The 20,932-nt window shown below is 40.2% G+C and overlaps 2 protein-coding genes across 6 annotated transcripts in view; one reads left to right on the forward strand and one right to left on the reverse strand.

The window, feature by feature from the left end:
• ift80 (intraflagellar transport 80 homolog (Chlamydomonas)) overlaps positions 1–4,555 on the forward strand; it is an 87,629-nt gene extending 83,074 nt beyond the window's left edge. For 3 of the 5 annotated variants that reach the window (XM_053652042.1, XM_053652040.1, XM_053652043.1), the window contains exon 20: positions 521–1,071. In XM_053652042.1, the coding sequence (XP_053508017.1) occupies positions 521–631 (111 nt within the window). In that variant the 3' untranslated portion in view covers positions 632–1,071. Of the gene's footprint in view, positions 1–188; positions 404–520; positions 1,072–1,189 lie in introns of those variants that run through there. The other 2 variants (XR_008388766.1, XM_053652041.1) reach the window with 2 other exon arrangements.
• Positions 4,556–7,352: 2,797 nt separating this feature from the next.
• Positions 7,353–8,229, reverse strand: LOC128624392 (uncharacterized membrane protein C3orf80). The gene has a single exon (XM_053652016.1). It carries the CDS (start codon positions 7,900–7,902, stop codon positions 7,366–7,368), a length of 537 nt encoding a protein of 178 aa, XP_053507991.1. The 5' UTR covers positions 7,903–8,229; the 3' UTR covers positions 7,353–7,365.
• Positions 8,230–20,932: the final 12,703 nt, after the last annotated feature.

Raw genomic sequence — 20,932 nt, forward strand, 5'->3', positions numbered from 1 at the left:
AGAATTTAATTAGCAGAAAACGCTCGAACTGGCCGTCATCGAGGAACACGGAAACGTGTTCAAAATACCGATTTTGAGAAAGTTCTGAAGTACTAGACGGATACTCCTAGTTAATTCGAGTTATTAAGCGGAGTAAAAAGAAAAACATCAGATATCAGAATTTTGACATAACGTACTCCTCCTGACAGGAAGTCAAACAGAGCGGTGAAACATGACACGCGGATAATCTGGCTCGGCCTCCGGTTGGGAGGATTTTTCATCAGATGGAAATCCAGCCAATGCTTTATTTCCTGTTGCAGTATATCACTTTTAAACAGAACAGAATTCAAATGAATAATGTAGGTATAAGACTACATGAGGTAGTTTGTGTAATCCTCCACACTGCTGCTGCTGATTTAATCAGGTAATCAGTAGCCCAGAACGAATACACAAATTATCCTTCCCAACCCTGCTATTATTGCCCAGCGTGTGCTCATATGTGTGTGTGTGTGTGTGTGTGTGTGTGTGTGTGTGTGTGTAGGTGGAAGTGGATTGGGAGAAGATCCAGTCCAAGATTGAGATGGAGCTAGCCAAAGAGAGAGAGCGAGCAGCCAGCTCTTCTGTCAGGAGCAGCATGGCCTCTCACCGCTGAAAAACAGACATTACCCAGCAACCATTGTTCTCACTGCTGACCTGAGGTCAGACTCCTGGAGACAGATTACATTGGATAAGTAACTTTTGGGTCTATCAGTAATGTGCCAGTTATCTGTTTCCTCTTGTTGTTCGTTGGTCAGCCTTGTGTGTTCTTTTGATCATATTTATGCTTCTATCATGTTAAAAAAAAAAGAAAGGGTGTATTCATTGATTACAAGCACTGATCTTTTTATAAGTCAATTTTGTACGCAGTCATATTGTAGATGAAACAAAAGGCCTTATTTAATGATGTGTAAAAGCTGTTTAATAAATACACACATCAAATCAAGTGTCTCTTGGCTTCTGTTTGCATGATGAAGAAGAGCGGATAGAAGATTATATTTTACTCACTAATTACACACATAAGTGTAACAACTTCTACAGTGCAGCATTGAATATAATTGCCGCAATTGGCCTCATCTTGAATGAAAAAAAATATCATACATTTATTAGCTAGCTACAATAAGTGTTACAAATGTCCATCCATCCATCTTCTACCGCTTACTCCTTCCTTCAGGGTCACGGAGAGACCTGGAGCCAATCCCAGGGAGCGTCGGGCACAAGGCGGGGTACACCCTGGACAGGGTGCCAGTCCATCGCAGGGCACAATCACATACACACTCACACCCATTCATACACTACGGACACTTTAGACACGCCAATCAGCCTACCGTGCATGTCTTTGGACTGGGGGAGGAAACCGGAGTACCCGGAGGAAACCCCCGCAGCACGGGGAGAACATGCAAACTCCGCACACACATGGCCCCGGCGGGAATCAAACCCTGGAGGTGTGAGGCGAACGTGCTAACCACTAAGCCACCGTGTGCCCAGTGTTACAAATGTGTACGATTAATATCCTCCTCTAACAGTTTGTAATGTAGCACATAGACAGTCATTCTGTAGCTGTAGTGTTCTATCCTCACGTCGCTCATAAAAGATTTTACTGTAGTGCAGCAGGCTTTACTTTTTCTGTTTGGCTGGTCACTCTGGCCAGAGTGGAAAACTAATAGCCAGGCTCCTGAGCGGTGCAGAAGGATGCCGGAGATCCTGACGATACCACAGCCATCTACTACAGGCCGGGAGTCCGAGAGAGCAAAACTGACCGTGCGCTCGGGGCTGGACGTGTGTCGTACTCTCTCTTCCCTTTCAATCAGAGTGACACTAGCCAGTCGTTGGCACCTGTGAGATCACGTATGCGGAAGAGGGCTGATAGCTCTTTCCACCAAGTACGCTACACTGCATTGTGAATCTTCGTTTCTGGGGGCTTTACATGTCTACCAGGAAGTGTGTGTTAGCTTTCACTCTCCCTGATTGGTAGTTGGTAGTAGTATGATAAGAGAGAGCAGGCTGGTGGGAGGGAATTGACCAAGACTATATTAGAGAGAAAATGTACGGAAAATGCACACACTACTGATTTTTCCACCCCTGAATATAATGCTATAATATAACGATTTTTTGGGGACGGATATTTTCCAGGTCTTTCAGAGCGATCCAGGACTGCTTTGAACTACATCAACTCTACTCTCAAACTCAGACACTTTGTCTAGGTTTTTGTTCTCTTTTCCGGGCCACAAGCTTTCAGGATCTTAAAGGTTGCAATCTGATTGAGGCTCTGCACTTCCAGGTGCCAGTATCTACCAGTGTCAACCTTTTAAGTCTGTGATAAAAGAAGCTTTTCAGAGCATGAAAAGAAGCTTTTCATCTAGTCAGTAGTCTTAAAAAAAAAAAAAAAAAAAAACATTCACGACATTAGAGGTTATTTGAGAGTTTTGCTTGAAGCAAAATGAGATATCCTTGTGAGATTTTTGTGCTTGGACATTTTCAATGTCAGTCAAATGGGCTTTTTCTGGAAAGTACCAACTGGTCCGGACTACGTGACAAACCAGATAAACACTAAACATGAGTACAATAAGGTACATTTTACAAATGCAGATTTTAGCAGCTGCGTTTTACAGTCCGTAGAATAGCCGTTAGTTTTGTTTGCTCATTTTTTTTTCTTTCTTTCCTTTATCTCTCATGAATTTTCAATTAATTTATCTCTCTTGACTGTCATGGTTCATAAAACAGCACTTTGATTTACATCCTTGGCTCCTTCCATCGGTTTCTCTCATCTCCCTTTTTAATCTCCACCCATGTTCCAGTCAATTGTTTCTTTTCTTTTTTCCTGTCCATAACCGTTTGCTTCGTGCATTCTATATGAAGAGGTCTCTGCATTGACATGTACTTAACCGATCTGTGACGTATCGTAAAACTAATGGCTTCCATCGGGTTCGTCATTTTAAGTGAGTTACAGCCAAGCATTTGCGGTCTGTCTTGTACTCCAGACTCGCTGTCATCAAGCTCTATTGCTTCCTTGCCAATCGTTAGGTATTAATCTCTGATTGTCTTTCAAGGGACAGTGGAGTGCTTAGATTTTAAGACGTGATGGATTCCAGGCATGTTAAATAGAGACATCTGAGAAACAGCAAACATATTTTTTTCCCCTGAATAATTATTTTCCTGTCACTTTTATTACGTATCAATTTAGCAGTTAAAAAAAAAAAAAAAAAAGAAGTCGTCGTCGGTGAAAACGACACAGATTATATAGAGAAGATAACTCCAAGAATAGACATGCTTTGAAAGAAAATGACTACGTTCTGCGTACATCGTTAATCTGGACTCGTGCAGAAAATGGGGTCGCATAAACGGAAACATTCTCCAAAGTGAGCTTAAGGTCATAAGGATGTTTATTCCTGTCTCTTAGTTTGTTTTGTTTACATTTCCTATTCGTAGCTATCGTGTTTGTAGCTATTCCGAGAGTTCTGTGTAATTCTGTGCAGTCGTCCTATCTGTGGCTTTTTGAGGAGCATTGTAGCAGCACTGACATTAGCTAGAACTTTATCGTTGGCCATCTTTGGTCGCAAATCACGTCACGTTGGTGAGTACATCACGTTATGACCGCCGATCTTAACTACACAACCAAAGAATTCTTTTACTGTTATGAGATTTCTGTCCATGACAGCAAACTCCTGGTGATAATTATACATCATTATAGAAACTGCTAGTCTTCATCACCACATCTGGATTTAAAAAAAAATATATATATCTACTTATTTCTAGTAACATTAAAAACTCCTTCCTTCTGTAGATGAATGCTTTTACAGTAAATCCCCTAAATCCAAATCCAGATGTTGAGATTTTTTTTTTTCTCATCTGGTCTGAATCATGTGTAAATTGTCCAGTGTTGATCTACGTAATTTAGATGTATATCAGTAAAAAAAAAAAACGAAAAAAAACAACAGACTTACTGTGAATACAGAGAGATCAGCTCCTGAAAGTATAAACAACATGAAAACAGCACTGCTTATGCCAAAGTTAAATATTTAGCACGTGATCATTCTAATACTGTCATGGCCTCCCTGGGGTAGTTCCATCTTGAAACACTAGGGGGCACCCATGTTACCCGTGTAGAACTTCTTCCTCTGTTGTCTCCCTCCATTTTCTGTGTAACTGTACTCATGTGTTTCTTATTTCCCTGATTGGTTAGTGCTAAAGTTCCCTGTGTTTCTTCCTTAGTTGCTGGAGCAGTAACTCATGTCAGGTTATGTTTGAGTTTCTGGTGTTCTTATCTTTGTGTTATTTGCACTATATTTTTGGTCATTTAGCATTTTTCTTAGTGTTTACTTCCTAGTTTATTAAATTCTGATAATCCTGGTTCCTATTGTGTCTACAGAATCTATTGTGTTTGTCCCTTTAGTCTGTTTCTTTGAGCCTGTTCACTGTGTTGTCTTCAATAAAGAAGTTCTGCACGTGCATCCGCCTCCACGGACTCTCCAAGGTCCAGCCAATTTTCTAACAGTGCATGTTTTCATTATGTGGTTTATGTGTCTTAGCAGCAACATTTAAAATTTTGCCATTAACTTGCAAAGATGGAGGAAACCTGTACACTAATCAAAGACAAACTGTGCATGATTGGGGGGGGGGAATAATGATTAAAGGTATGGTGTACACTTTGTAAAAATATATGTAATATCTAATACCTAAAATAATGGTCTCGGATACTGAGTATGAAATACAATATGTGAGAAATTAAAGGGGGGAAAAACAGTATAACACGTCTTAGTAAGGTGTTAACCGCTCTTTGGCGTCGATTCTACAGGTCTCTGGAACTGATTCTACAGGTCTCTGAACTTTCTTGCAAAAAAAAACACAAAACATTCCCTCAGTTGGTGTTTTGATGACGGTGATGCAGATTGTCCTCACCTTAATTTCTCATCAAATAATTCCAGGAGCCCTGGTGCTCTGTAGATGTGGGCGGAGTCACCCTGGATAGAAACGTTTCATCATTGGATGAGCCGTCAAAAGAACTTTGTATTGATTTGCAGCAACCATAGAACCAAACCAAACCATGGTAGCAAAAGTAAATGCCAACCGCATGCCAATGGAGCAATGGTTTTTCCTTTCTGTAGTTTATATTAGTGCCAGGTGGAATTGAAAATCAGAACTAATGCGTGAATATTAATAATAATAATCATCATCATCATCGTAATGCTTCCAATAGTCAGGAAGGAATGTTTTAGGTGCAGGAAATGTGGAAGTCTTTATTAGACTTAAAATGATGCAATGTACACCAGTAGATATTTGTTTACATGGCATGGCATGGCATAGCTGTTATTCCTGACGTTCTGAAAAATCAGGGCAAGACACTTTGTATATATTTGGAACATTTCAAAGTCATTTAATGATGCTTATGTACATTTAATCAGATTATTGCCTCGTTCTGAATTATAGAATCGAATTTGAAAATGTGCAGGGAAATTATGCATCCTTATGAAAAACATCCGTATTTGAACAGTTCCTTGAGCTCTGTATTCTGTAACGTGGAATCTTGGAAGTAACTACAGTTGTTATGTGGACCAAGCTAGTGTTCGAACCGGATCAGCGGGTGAATTAAGGTTAAATAGGCTGATCGTTAAAGGGGAAGCTTCACACAACATGCTCAGATGGGATAAATGTTAGTCCAGCCTGTTATTATACACTTAAAATCATGCCAATTGATTCATGCACTGTCCGCTCCTTTAGCATTTCTGGATTGATCAGCTTTAGGAGCCTTGGACAAGCTCGTTGTGGAAGCCACTGCTCCTCTGTGCTCAATCGAAGACTTGTAAGAGGGCAGTATTAACAAGAAGTCCACTTCTGGGAACTCTTAAATGTCAGAAAATAGCATCTTAATGCATGAGTGATGGAATGGCTATTGAAACGCCAGACCATGACTCAACGAGGAACGCCTCGCTGTCAGTAAAACCCTGTCCTAAGTGCACACGTCCCACAGGGGCACTGGCACTTTCCGTAAGGTCAAAGACTCTCAACTCGGTTTTGGTGGTCAATCCAAGTGCGGAAATCCATAACAAGGTGTGTGTGCAAGAATAGCTCTAATTTATAATTTATCATTTTTAACTAAAACACTTTTCAAAGCACTTTTACAGGGGACTGGATTCGAGTCTCCAAAAACAGCTCAAACACCAAAGTCCTGCTCTTCTAATGCCTCCCATTATGCCCATTGATCTGGGCACAATTTTTCCTCTATTTGACCTATTAGAGCCGTATTGAATAACTGCACTGCTGGCACAAATTGTCTGTTTACAGAGGAAGTTTGATATGGATTGCAACATTTAATTGCCAAAACCATTTTTATGCATCAGATCTAGTAACCTAACGACCTCGTGCGTATCTGAGTAATGTGTTTATGTTAAAGCCTTGTGCATTACTGGCCTGTCATAGTAGATACAAGCACACTTTGCAAAACGCTACATGATACAGGACACAGGGAATTGGATTAATGAACTGCATGAAACCACTGGCCTTGATCAGTAACATCACACGCTATTTTTCCACTAAAACCTGCTTTTATCGCACTTGGGATCGAAGCGCTTTTAACGGTGTTTAGAATATCCAGGTATTGAAAAGAAAGCGAATAGTCTACTATAGCTTATCAAACACTGATGCTGGAAATTGTAATATTATAGAAGTCCTGGCCTGCTTTCCTCATCACTTGCTGCACATCTGCACTAACCGAAGAGCATGGTTTCCTATGCCAATTTAAGGTCAGCTGAACTGAATTATGTATGCCTCAGTTTTTCCTTCCCAGATGTGTACCTTACATTTAGGCACCTGCACAGCTGTTCTGAAGCGGGCTACTGGTTTAACCCGAGAAAGTATTTTTTCCATATGCATGCTGATTATTTTGCCTCTGGTCTCAGTTATTGTGTAAAAACAAAAAGACAAAAACTAAACTAAATTGGTGCATGTATTAGGCATGTTTCACAGTCTCCGGCCAAAGAGATAAAACTGCAAGAATATTTCTGTGTTACATCTCATGTCATTGATTGATTAATGTTTGTGGTAAATATTCGTTACATTATTTATTTCAGTTGCATTAACTGAAAAATATCATTCCACAAATCTCACTAGTCCTATTCTCCCTCATTACCCCCCCCCCTTCCCCTCCCCCTCCCCCCCCCCCCCAGTCCAGAGTGTGTACAGTGGTTAGTGATAGTCTCTCTTATAAATAGCATATAAAAAGAAACACAACACTAGAAAAGTTCTGGGTCACGAGCGACTCACCTACATTTTAAAACACACCGCCACCACTTTATAATTGCACTTGAATTCAGATAAATGACTTGTGTATTGTTTGAGAAAGGAAAATGCCCGTCAAACAGAGTTTCTGAAAATCCGGCTGGCTTCCGGTCTCTCGCGCCCCGCTGCCGCCGGCCTGACGCTCCCCCCGGCCGCGCGCACACTCTCCTCGTACGTAGGCAGGTCTTTCACCTCGTCGTAGGCTGGCGGCTGCAGCACGGGCGATGTGAAGCCGTCCACTCCGTCCATTCCTCCGCCGTCCTCGAAGCGCTCCAGCAACGTGTCCTGCGACGCGGTGGCGCGCGCCCCTAACAGCGACTCGGGCTCCGGTGGCGCGCGGCCGCGACGGCGGTGACGCGGGCACACGAGCCGCTGCACGAAGTAGCCCACGGCGAAAAGGGCGAGCAGGATAAGCAGCCCGGACAGCTTCCGAGCCAGCCAGCTCGCGTGCTCGGCGAAAGTGCGCAGCGGTAAATCGCAGCAGCCAGCCGACGTGGCGCTGCCGTTGGCTCGCGCGCCGCACTGTATCTCCCCGCAGCCGCGCGACGCGTCGCACACGCACACCGTGCACAGAGTCACGAACGTCCCGACGTCCAGCGCGAACTGGCGCATGCTTCAGTCTTCGATGAGAGCTTGAAGACAAATCAGCGCGTGCATGAATGCATTAACGTTAATATTACATATAAACGGATCCTTAAGCTTATTGTCGCAAGCGCGCGGCGTCTTTACCGGGATTTTTATTTTATTTTATTTTATTTTATTTTTTTTCCCGCGCTGAGATGCAGGTCCTCGTCCCCGCTGTCTCTACAAAGTGCAGCCGTTCGTCTCACATCATAAACCAGCTACAGAGAATCGATCGCTGACGTCGCCGGCTGTCCCGTTCAATGCCTCCTAATCCTCATCCTCCTCATCATCCTCATCCTCAGATTAGCGTTTTGGTTCGGTTCACGCGCGGAGCACGCTGCACGCGCATGCAGTCCCGTCTACACAGAGCCGAGCACTACGTCAGAACCACCGCGGTGATGAAAACAAAATGCACTGCGTCGCGTCCCATGAGTTCTTCTCAAAATTCATTCTAACAAGTAGCTATGCTTCGCGCACTGAATTATGGGTCAGCGAAATGAAAGGCTATCAGGTGAAGACGCATAGCTAGGGGTTTGAGACACTTCTTAAAATGTCTGATGCTCTTGAAAGGGTAGTGAGTAGGCTACACGTGAATTCGGGACAGAGCGTCAGGCTATAGACAGACTCACCCTAATTAGCCTACTATTCAGACCTACGCAGCTTATCAGTACTGCAATTAGCCGAGCACATCACCCCTGAGAGCCGCGCGCGCATTACAACCTATAAAATAAGCTCATCACTTAACAGACCACCAAATATTCTCCATGGATGAGTCATTTTTATATAGACCAACTGTACTGTAGCCTATAATAAATTAATTATAGGTCACCTTCTAACCTTTAATTTGCTTAATAATTGAATAAGTTTTTCCCTCCCACTGACTATTTTTAACTATTATACAGGCTAATCTAGGCTATTTATGTTCTAAGATCATGCTGAAATAAAAAAAGAAATTTGACCTAGTATCTAGTGAAACGTTTAATTTCAATGCATGTGAGATTTTGCATTTGAAAAAGTTGCTACTCCACACCCGACCATGCAGCCTTTTTTATTCCCCAAACTCGTGCTACAAAGTTTGAAGCACACAATTATATAACATGTCTTTCTATGCTGTAGCATTACAATTTCCCTTCACTGGAACTAAGAGTCCCAAACCTGTTCCAGCATGATAATGCCCCTGTGCCCAGCGCGAACTCCATGAAGACATGGTTGAAGTGGAAGAACTTGAGTGTCCTGCACAGAGCACTGACCTCAATCCCATCGATCACATATTTTTGGGATGAACTTGACAGCACATATGGATATAAAGGTCAAGTGTTCACAAACTTTTGCCTATATAGTGTACATTCATTCATCCAGCAGATTTTTAAGATCTGATGGGTTTCTTCTGTATGTCCCTCGATCCTGTTTAAAAACGAAGGGGGTTTTTCAGTCGCCGCCCCCTTGTTTATGGAATCAATTGCCACTGGACATCCGCCTTGCACCCTCAATTATCATTTTTAAAAAGAGGCCTATTGTCTGTCTCTATTTGATTTTACTCTATTTTTTATTTTACTTTTTCTTACTCTGTTCAGCACTTTGATCAGCCTTGCTGTGTTTAAATGTGCCATCCATCCATCTTCTATACCGCTTAATCCTATTCAGGTCTTGTGCCTGATGCTCCCTGAGATAGGCTCCAGGTTTCCCCATGACCCTGAAAAGGATAAAGCGGTATAGAAGATGGATGGATGGATGGATGATAATAATAATAATAAGACACTGCACAAAAACACAATACAATAAAACACAATACAATAATATGCATGAAACACCACAATCGGTTTTGTGTCCTTGACCACATCAAGAGATTGTGTGTATTTTGCTGTGCCTCATGGGCTGCTTTCCCCCTCGTTTCTTTTCAAAGATGCAGTCGATATTTGCTTCCCCTAAACAGAGCTGACATCCAATACGATTCGATTACCAGAGCATTACGCTGAGAAATACAGTGGAACTGATGCAGGATCTAATTCATGGGGCATCACATTTCCCAATTACTGCCATGTGATACGTGCAGCATCATCAATAGAAATAAAACAACACAACAAGTCCATATTTGGCTATTTTACAATCTTTATGACTGAAGATAATCTCAAACAAGGTGACTCGAGTGATAGACGATTGACTGTAATACAGAACAGAAATCCTTTCTTTTAGCGCCATATTGCGTCTCGCAAACAAGAGAGAAAAAAAAAACAGGGGTGTCAAAAATAAGAAATTTTCCCAAAAAAATCATCCCAAAAAAACACACCGTGTCCTTTAATTTCTCCGTGTATTGATTAGGCTGATCTGTTCGCTGTTTGTTTTTCTTCATTTCCAGTAAACGGCAAAATCGTTGCATCAGTGTTAATGGTAGAAACCACAGCTGATGCTTGTGGCTTGTGACAGGAACTGAAGCGTAGCTAAATGTATCTACACCACAGAAAGTAAGTACTTGGATAAGCCTTTAAATGTGAAGATGAAGGCGAATACTCACTCAAAGGTTCTCGTCACACAGTGAAGAAATCTATTAATGCTGCACTCATGTGCCTTTAAGTGCAATACAGTTTGATCGTTCGCTAGCCTGGTTTGGTAGCTTTTTAAACATTTTCCTGAATTGCCTGTAAAAGTGGACCTAATTTAATAAATGATTGAATATGTAAATCATCTCCATTTATAATATCCAATTCGCCCATCAGCATGTTTTCGGGAGGTTGGAGGAAACTGGAGAACCTGGAGGAAACGCACATGGACACAGGGAGAACATGTAAAACTCCACACGGACAGTAACCTGAGCTCAGGATTGAACCTGAACCTGGAGTTGAAAGGGGATAATGCTATCCACTGCACTATTGTGATGCCATGAATTCGTTTATGGCAATATTTTAAAGGAAAACTCCACAAATCTCAACCATTAGGAATAACAGTCAGGTTTCACTGTTCGCTCCTAAAACTAAAAGAGGAAGAGCTTCTTTTCTCACTCACCATTTTCCAGCGACATTCGATGTCATATTAATGAGAATTCCAATGTAGAAGTGGAGATATTGGTCCAAATGCTGGATTCAAACTCCCAGAATGGACTGCAGCTATATGACAGTTGCACTGAGTTAGTCCATAGACTCAGCTTGGCTAGTTAGCGATCTACGAGATGATGAGCAAGACGGCATTGAAGGTGATATTAGCATGAGGAGATGAAAGAACTGGACAGACTAAAGGACTAAAGCGCCGCTGCATCTTCTTTAGGTGGAGATAAATGGTGTGTTCAAGTCATGTCGGAAAGATCGTGTTTACAAGTTTGGGGCGGCTGTGGCTCAGGTGGTAGAACAGGTTGTCCACTAATTGTAGGGTTGGCGATTTGATTCTCAGCCCACGTGACTCCACATACCGAAGTGTCCTTGGGCAAGACACTGAACCCCAAGTTGAGGTTGAATGATTACTCACCTCAGAAGCTGATTTCTGAGAGGGAGAGAGAAAGAAAGATAATAATAAAATATAAGCCACACTACTTTTTTTTTTACAATAAAACAAGCTAACTACCTGCACAAAATACGATAGGATCGTACAATTATGATATAATATTGAACTATAAAGTGTACAGTGGCTTCATAAATTGATTAAAAACATTTTTTTAAAAAGCTAAACACACCTGATTGGCATTCTTGGTTCTCATTTTCTTGACTCAGAGTTAAAAAAAACCCTTGCTGTATTTTTTGTAGTTAATTAATAGAAGGTACACCGACTGCCATGTTGCTCCGAACAAAGTGACCTGGTCACACCTGACGACTTCCCAACTCGTAAATACGAATTTCACAGGATGACCTGAACACACAGAAAGTTCCACTGGTGAAACCACCGAACAGCATTGTGGGTAATATAACTCTTTCGTTAAAGAGTAGCGATATAACCCCGGTGTCCTGGTGAAATTCCCCCATTGGTACTTCTCTATCATGGCCCCCTAATAATCCCCATCTCTGAATTGGCTACATCACTCTCTCCTCTCCACTACTAGCTGGTGTGTGGTGGGTGTTCTGGCGCACTATGACTGCCATCGCAACAAGTGGTGGTTGAGGAGACCCCCCCCCATCCTATTTTACCATGCAAAGTGCTTTGAGTATCTAGAAAAGAGCTATATAAATGTAACTTTAACTAACTACTATAGCAGGGGCAGTGGTGGCTTGGTGGTTAAGGTTCCGAGGTTACTGATTGGAAGGTCAGGGGTTTGAGCCCCAGCTCTGCCAAGCTGCCACTGTTGGGCCCTTGCGCAAGGCCCTTAACCCTCTCTGCTGTATCATGGCTGACCCTGCACTCTGACACCAACTTCCTTGGGGTATGTGAAGAAAAGAATTTCACTGTGCTGTAATGTATATGTGACCAATAAAGACTCATTATTATTATTATAGGAAAGCCTTAGCCAGTGTGAAACTATACCAACTTGTCGATGAAAGCAGTTTAAACTAAGTCAGAATCTTAAACACCATTGAAGATCGCATGTTAATAGTAAAGACTCATATGCAGATTGCTCAGGATGGATTTTTCCTTTAAGAGTAGCACCGATCATGTTAAACTGTATGTTGCATCTGTAAAACATCCAGATTCTACCTTTAAGCCCCTGTTTTTGTAATAATTACCATCTTATGCTGCTGAGAACTTGCATGTTGTGAGCACATTGTGGTGCTACTCTGTCTGCCTGATGATTCACATCTTACATTATTAACAGATAGGCCTTTGATTGATTTTTTTCCCCTCATTTTCTTTCATGACTCTCCTAGTGCGTGCATTAACGGTCGAGTGCGCTCGTCTTTTGAGCCGCATGGATGCAATAAATGCCTTGTTTTAAATGAAGAACAGCAGGACGTCCGTGTGGGAGTGATCACTCCATCATTGTATATGCTAATAAAGTACAGGACCTACATTGTCTAAAAATCAAGCTGGAGTTTGTGACGGGAATTATAAACAAACAAAAAAAAAAACCCAACTATTTCACTCCCACAGATTTCCTGCTCTCCAATGGGCCAAAGCCGTGTGTGAATGTGTGTCAGAGATATACTGTATGAGACTTGGCAGGATAATAGAACAGAGACACGGCCTGCTTTGAACAGAAAATCTTTCTTTAACATTCCTCCTTCAAAAGTTTTGCAGTCTAATGGCTTTTTGGAGGCGAGATAAATAAATCTTATCAGAGTGCTCAAGTCAGTGACTTTCATTCATACAGGAGCTCTGATCAGGGTGAAATGATGAAATAAAAGATGTGGGAGAGAAGGGAAAAGGCCATTTAGACTTGACACAATCTGCGTAACCTCTGAGCTTTCAGATATGGCTCCGCTTTCGATTACAAAAAATGTCCCAAATCAGATATGTCTGGGGAACGACTTCATGAAAACACGCCATGCAGCTCCACTACTGTTGTCTGATGATAGGCCTGCGTCACGCCAGTCTGTCCAACCACGCTACATTCACATGTGGCTTCTAATGTCTTGCCCTCACGCCCTCCCCACTCCGCCCCGCCCCCACCCCCACCCCCATTCAGCTTGTGCCAATCGCTACTTAAATCATTTATTAACCCTCCTATTATGTTGGAAAAAGTTACATCCATTATGTTATGGGTCAGAATGACTTCCACATTTGAAATACACACATAAAACAGCAAAGAACAGCTTAAAACAGTAAACCTTTATTATGGCTTGTCCGAGACAAGCCAGAAGAAGAAATATTTCCATATATGTTCATGACCCTAAATGAGGAAAGTCAAAAAAAAGAGAGATTAACCAATATTTCAGACATCTCAAATGTGGAAATGGGTCCCATAACGTAACAGGAGGGTTAAATATGAGTAATGTCTTTTATTGTAATTTAATGAATTATACTAGATTGATTTCGAGATTATTATTAGTTAATTATTTGCCATGCTGTAAGTGCAAATAGACGACTGCTTGAAGCGAAACCACATATTAATTTCCAAATATTAGCTGAGATACATGTATTTCTCCTACTATATAGTAGGTAAGTACGCGGTTTCGGACGCAGCCGTGCTCTCTTGTTTGCCGTTAAACGGTTTTGCGCTGCCGTGTGTGTACGTGTCCTGTCGCAAAATGCGGTGAAAACTCTCACACGACGTTAATAGTGTGATTAAGGTGTGTACATGTGTGCAATGCACGTCGATAATGCGACTAAAACAGGAATACTCCTGAGTATGACTTTAGTCGGATTAAGGTCATCAAAAATTGCTGTTTACATGCTAGTTTCTTAATCAGAATATCATCTTAATCTGGTTAATATTGGATTATTGTTGTCCATGTAAACGTACTGATAAAGACATGCATTAAAACTGGATACAAGCTTCTAATATTCCAGCTTGACTGGAGAAGAACAGATGAACTGGAATGTCCAGCCACTTGTGTTCTACAGTACAAGATGTAGAAGTGTATGCTCAGGACTGCATATTAGTGATCAGTTAATTATGATCATCAATTTCTACATCTTGTACTGTAGAACACAAGTGGCTGGACATTCCTGTCAGTTCTTACAAAATACAAACTAACAAACACCTGTTAAAAAAAAACAAAAAAAAAAACTTTTCATTTGTATCATTGGTGACACAAGGAGAATGAAACCACGTGATGCTTTTGTGTTGTATTTGATCAAACTTGCAAAGGTTTGGTCTGTCCTATACTCATCCCCTGACTATGGCTGCATGGCGTGCCGTGAAAAAAACAAAAGCAACCATGGCTTCTCATAGTCATGACTTGACATAGCGGTTCTTTAAATTGCAAGCTGGGTTTTCAGTGTTTGTAAACTGGGTTTTAGTTCAACATGAGAAGTACCTGTTGGATGAACTGGAATGTGTTCTTCATAGACTTGGGGTAGTAGCGAGTCCAAACAGAATGCACATAGCTTTTGGCTATTAAGTCTTGAATGTTGTCCATCACAACTTCTCCCTCAGTGATGATCTGCAATGAGGCTGGCCTGAGATGGAGGGAAAATGAGAGCATAGCACCTTCATGCTCAACGAGGAGGATCCTAATGTCAAGAGCACAATCATGACATTTCTCATTAAATAACCAATAACCAAATAATGTTAAGGAATATAGTCTCGTCATGGGGGGTTCAGACACACGAGGGAAGGTTCACACCTTGTGTTATGACTGCTGGAGTAGATTAAACAAACAGATCACCCAAAGAGGTTGGAAAGAGCTGTTGCTATTAAGTTTCCTCGTGTAAATTTTTAATGTTTTGAGCTCCAGAAAAGGACATCTATCCAGCCTCATTGTATCAGGGGGCTGGGAGATTATTGTATTTTTGGCCATGACATGCAGCGAATGGTCTGGGACCCATGTGGTATGTGTCCTAACCTCTTTGTAAGTAAGAGGTTCTTTACAAAGCATGCTTTCTAGAAAGAAGTCTGTGGGGTTGTCACCAAGCAAGCACAATAGCACCAGCACCCTCTGACCGAATATCAGTTGGCTCTTTAGTCTTTTGGGGAGTAAAATGACGACACAAGTTACATAGTGTGATTAACTTTTGAATGTGTACTGCGCAGGTGAGTGGAAAAATCTGCTTCTGTGCAGGGTGCAGAAAAATCACATAACTTACAGTGAAAGGTTACTTGGGCAGTTCCACACAACTGTGCATCCCGAGCTTTCTGGTGAATCTTTGATCAGTGGGCCTTAATGGAGTTTAATGTGCACAAACATTCTAGGTGTAAGCAAGGAAAAGGTACAGTTCTACTGTAGCTCCCATGTTTTAACCCAGGGGTGGGCAATCTTATCTGGAAAGGGCTGGTGTGGGTGCAGGTTTTCATTCCAACCAAGCAGAAGGCACACCTGATTCCACCTGTTTAATCAGTTGAGCTTGGCTTTCAATAGATTCAGGTGTGGCTTCTGCTTGGTTGGAATGAAAACCTACACCCACACCGGCCCTTTCCGGATAAGATTGCCCACACCTGTTTTAACCTGTAATGTTTTAATAGGTAGCCCTTTCTGTCACATATAAACCCACAATACTTACACTTTCACTGCATTTTCTCAAGAACCTGGAAAAGCAGAACATTACAAAACTTTTAACTCAACCTGTCAGTTCCAGTTACATTAACTCCACTGCAAAATGTTAATCAACCTCTGCTAATGACTAAAGACCTGGTCCTTTGAAACGTTCGTTAAGTTACTGCTATAAATGCAACAAATCACTCATGTACAACTTTAACGAACACCATTTTGAATCGGTACGTTACCATATTGAAGAGCTATATAAGCTAGTGTTAGGCACAAGCACATGCACACACAAACATGCTAACGTTATAAACTGTGAACCAATAGAAACACCAATTTGAATAGTAATGTTATAGCTAGGGCTGCAACAACTAAGCGATAAAATCGATAATAATCGATGGTTAAAATAATCGATAACGAATGTCATTATGGATTAGTCGGGTCTGTGACGTCACTGTGGATAACCCCGTCAGTGACGTCACTTCACGATGGTGAAGAACGCATTTCTATGAATAAAACTCATCTGAGAAACAGCGGAGGTCACAGAGTGAGCCGGGTCGTCCAAAACATGAGAGTGGTTTATATTAAGCGCTTCAGACAAACTCGTGAGTGTACTGACGTGGCTTGTCGTGTCAGATGCTTCACTCTGTACCTCTAAAAAAAATGTATTACAGAAAGTTACATGATGGAAAAAATCATTATTTCTATCAAGGTAACTTTAAACATACCCTAAACCTCATCTTCATCTTCGGGCTTACTAAAAGGGGGGGAAAAAAAACATAGATCAAAGGGTCAAAAGTACTTCCTGTCTCCTGTGTCATTAAGAAGCATTTGCTGAGGTCATATCCTTCCTCCAGCTGTGTCTCTAGTCAGAAAATCATCTGTGGAAACTCATCTGGCTCTTAAATTCGTCTCATGTGTAAAATCCGGCACAAGAGAGGGAGATCCCCTGGCCCAAGGGACTGAGTGGGATTTCTGAAGTTTTGAAAAGTCCCGGAAATGGGACGGATGTTGGGAAGACGGGAGGAGTTGTGAGGATGAAGGGAGAATGTTTCCTTCATCCCACCTTTTCCTGGTCCACCCAGCTGCTCATGTTGACTGATGATCTGAAAATCTCAACGTGACATAAAATTCAAAGCGACAGAACGGCACAGTGTGTATATAAACGCTGTTCAGAAGTAATATATGGCCACACATCACAGACTCTTGAACCCTTGCACCACAGACGATGAGAACACACAGTAGCATCCTAAAATCTGAGTCCATCACCGAGAACTGTACTTATTCTAACTACTTATGAAAAAAAAAAAAATACTAATATCTCTAATTATATGTGTCAAGGTATACTTATAACAACTACATCATCAAGACTATAACATTCTGCACTAATATAAGTCCAAATAGTTTCAGTTATAGTGGAGAGACTCTTTAAATAATCTTTTTTAGTATAAGGTAAGTGTAAGGCATCACTCGTAAGCCACATGGTTCAGATATTCAGATATTTCATTTTCATTCAAAGCCTTTTTATTAGTTTTTTTAATAAATGTTTTTTTTTGTAGACCCAGACAATTTTCTGTGTGCTGCACACAGAATAAAACATCATCCAGTGTTTTTCAATTCTTTAATAAATACATTTTTCAGCAACAGTGAAATTTTTTTGCATTTATACAATGTTATATTCGCATCAACCTTTACCATTTTTATTTGAAAATTAAAAAAAATAAAAAGAAGATAAACAAAAACAGATTTTTTGTTCTTTTTCATTTTATGCTTATAAATAACTGATGATATTTATCATATTTGTGTGTATTTATTCATCTCTCCGGTCTTGCTTATTGTAGAAACCACAGAGTACATGTACTTTTTGTCCGTTTATAGTTACTTAATGTTGTGGAATAGCTTGTTATCACTTATATGGAAGCAGCAAACAGTCATTCCCTCACCAGCCTCTCTCTCTCTCTCTCTCTCTCTCTCTCTCTCTCTCTCTCTCAGTTAAGACTAAAGAAAAACACAGCTTGTCATGTTACCAAGACTGGAGACTCCTTCTATAAATGTTAAATAAACTTCACCAGATCAATGATTCTATGTTTTTATTTGCTATATGACATGTAAATAAAATAAGTTTATTATTAGTTCCTATTAATGTAGAACACTATAGTCAGAGCTGCTGCTATAGTAAAATAATAAATAATAAATACTACTTGTATGTTCTCTGCTTGATATATCACTTTGCTTGTATTTTCTCATTTGTAAGTCGCTTTGGATAAAAGCGTCTGCTTAATGAATAAATGTAAATGTAAATGTAAATAATAAACACCTTCTGACCAATGAGAATCGAGATGTGTAACACGTCTGTGGCATAAGATGTAGGAGATGATAGGAGGAAGATGTTTTAGATAATGGCAAATTAGTAACTCCAAAAAAAAAAAAAAAAAAAAAAAAAACAGACACCCAAACAGCACGTAAAAGGACACCGAATCCTGGGTTTGTCCTCCAATCCCTGAGATCTGGGAAATATAATGTGACTGAGGCTGGAGAGTATTGATCTCGATCGCTCTCTCTCTTGCTCTCTCTCTCTCTCTCGCTCTCGTTACTAAGTTTACTCTAAACCTCCTGCTGGGACACATACTGTATACTCCCTGAGAGAGAGATGAAGAGTAGATTCACTCATCCACTCCGGGCAAGTGTGTGATCGATAGGAAAGCCCTTGATCCTCTCCTTAGCTGACTCTCATGCTCACTCTCAAGATAGTTCCTGTTAAATATTTACTCTGGGTTTTTGCATTTTTCACCAACATTATCAGCAACACTTCTACTGAGGAAGTGGTCACGGGTACACGCAGTTACACATTAATATGACCTTGTGTGAACCTTCTGACTAAAACGGTTCTTTCAGGTTTACACTGGGAGGCCATCTTATCAACATTATCATCTTCATCTCTTATTCTGTTGCTTGACTTTGTGTGAGCTCTTACAATGCATTTCGAAAAATAACAATAAATAATAACTTCTTCTTCTTCTTTTTTTTTTAAATAGCACAGCAAAAATTCCATCCAGATGTTTGTAGGTTATATTATGGGATAGCACATAGGAACCCAGAAATTCCACTACACTGTGTGTCAGTTTGGTTAGAACCTTCAGCTTGTAGTGGGATGACACCTAGTGTTTAGGATGAAGAAATATCTCAGCTGTAAATACGACAACATGGAGAAATTCCTAAATGGCTAAATGTTACAGCAAGGACTGTGCTTTCATCACTACATTTTTTTTTTTTTAAATGTGCAAATATCCCAAATATGGGCAAATTTATCTAATATGTCTTATTATGAGATTATTATAAATAAAATGAAGATTACATTACCCAGCCTGTTTTGAAATGCTTTTACTCCAGCTTTAAAATTTCTTGTTCTATTGGCAGATCATTTTGCTTCTTCCTAGAGACAAATGCTTATCAGGTTTAAGGTAACTGTAGAAGGAGTAATTGAAGGGGAAAACAGTGGACCAGTAGTACATTTTTTCTTTTGTAACTACACATTTAATGCACTTATCTACCTAATTTATGTCACAATATTAAGGTTTTCCTTTGACTCACCCTCTTAGGTTTAACAATCAATGCTTTAATATAATATTATAATAGGAAATACTCGATAAATTGAACTATATTTAAGATCTTTTAACTTGCCAATATATAATGTTTTGCTATTTGTTCCAGTACTATAATAACTAAAGTTCATTTTTTATTAGATGACCCTTCTGACGTTTGAAGGATTAAATCAACCTAGTGAGCAGGAGGAGAACCTGCCCTACAATCTGATTTCCTTTCTAAATGAACCACAAAAAAAAGATCAGTAAAATACGTAATATTTCCAAAAACATTTTAAATTGAGGGCAGTTTTTCATCATTTTTATTTGTACTCAAGTGAAGTTAATTATTATTATTATTATTATTATTATTATTATTATTAAATGATCTTGTGGTTGTCCAGAGGATCATAGTCAAGGTCAGTGTACACTTTTGAAGCTTAAGCAAATATCTGTTGCGATTCCCTATCAAAACATCACAGCTCGTGTGAAAGGAGCCACTTTCACATATTCTGTTTCATGTAGCCAATTACTCCATTGATATGTGACATAACTTTCTTACTCTGCTAACTAGTTAGCAAGCTAGCTATTTCTCAAGCAAGCCAATTTGTTTGTTGTTGTCACCAAGCTAACCAGCCGGTTAGAATGCTAAGTAGTAAGAAAACTAGCTAGGTAGAACAGATAAGCTATCCAGCCAGTTAGAATGCTAGATAGTAAGCAAACCAGCCAGTTAGAATGCTAGATAGTAAGCAAACCAGCCAGTTAGAATGATAGATAGTAAGCAAACCAGTCGCTCAGTTGGGATAAATTCGCACCTTTAATATCTGTATACCATGTTGATATTTCTGTAAAGCTGCTTTGAGACAATGTCTATTGTAAAAAGCGCTATACAAATAAAATTGAATTGAATTGAATTGAATAGTTAGAATGCTAGATAGTAAGCAAGCCAGTCAGTTAGAATGCTAGATAGTAAGCAAGCCAGTCAGTTAGAATGCTAGATAGTAAGCTAACCAGCCGGTTAGAATGCTAGATAGTAAGCTAACCAGCTAGTTAGAATGCTAAGTATTAAGCAAACTAACTAGGTAGAACAGATAAGCTAACCAGCTAGTTAGAATGCTAAGTAGTAAGCAAACTAGCTAGGTAGAACAGATAAGCTAACCAGCTAGTTAGAATGCTAGATATTAAGCAATATGTTTGAGTACATAGTTCAGTACAAAGGGAATAGACAAATTATCAAGGAAATTGGTCCAGTTATGTTGGGCTTGTTGTTTAGGGCAAGTCAGATGAAAAATCCATTGATCAAAATGGAAGTGAATGTAAAAAAATAAATAAATAAATAAATTTTTTATTTAACATCTCCCCCAGGGCTGCCAAGTGGGAAGCTCATGAGGAGATCTTAAGTTCAAATCCCGCTAATGCGAAAACTGTGTACATTAC

Source organism: Ictalurus furcatus, chromosome 20, assembly GCF_023375685.1.
Source record: "Ictalurus furcatus strain D&B chromosome 20, Billie_1.0, whole genome shotgun sequence".
Taxonomy (NCBI): domain Eukaryota; kingdom Metazoa; phylum Chordata; class Actinopteri; order Siluriformes; family Ictaluridae; genus Ictalurus; species Ictalurus furcatus.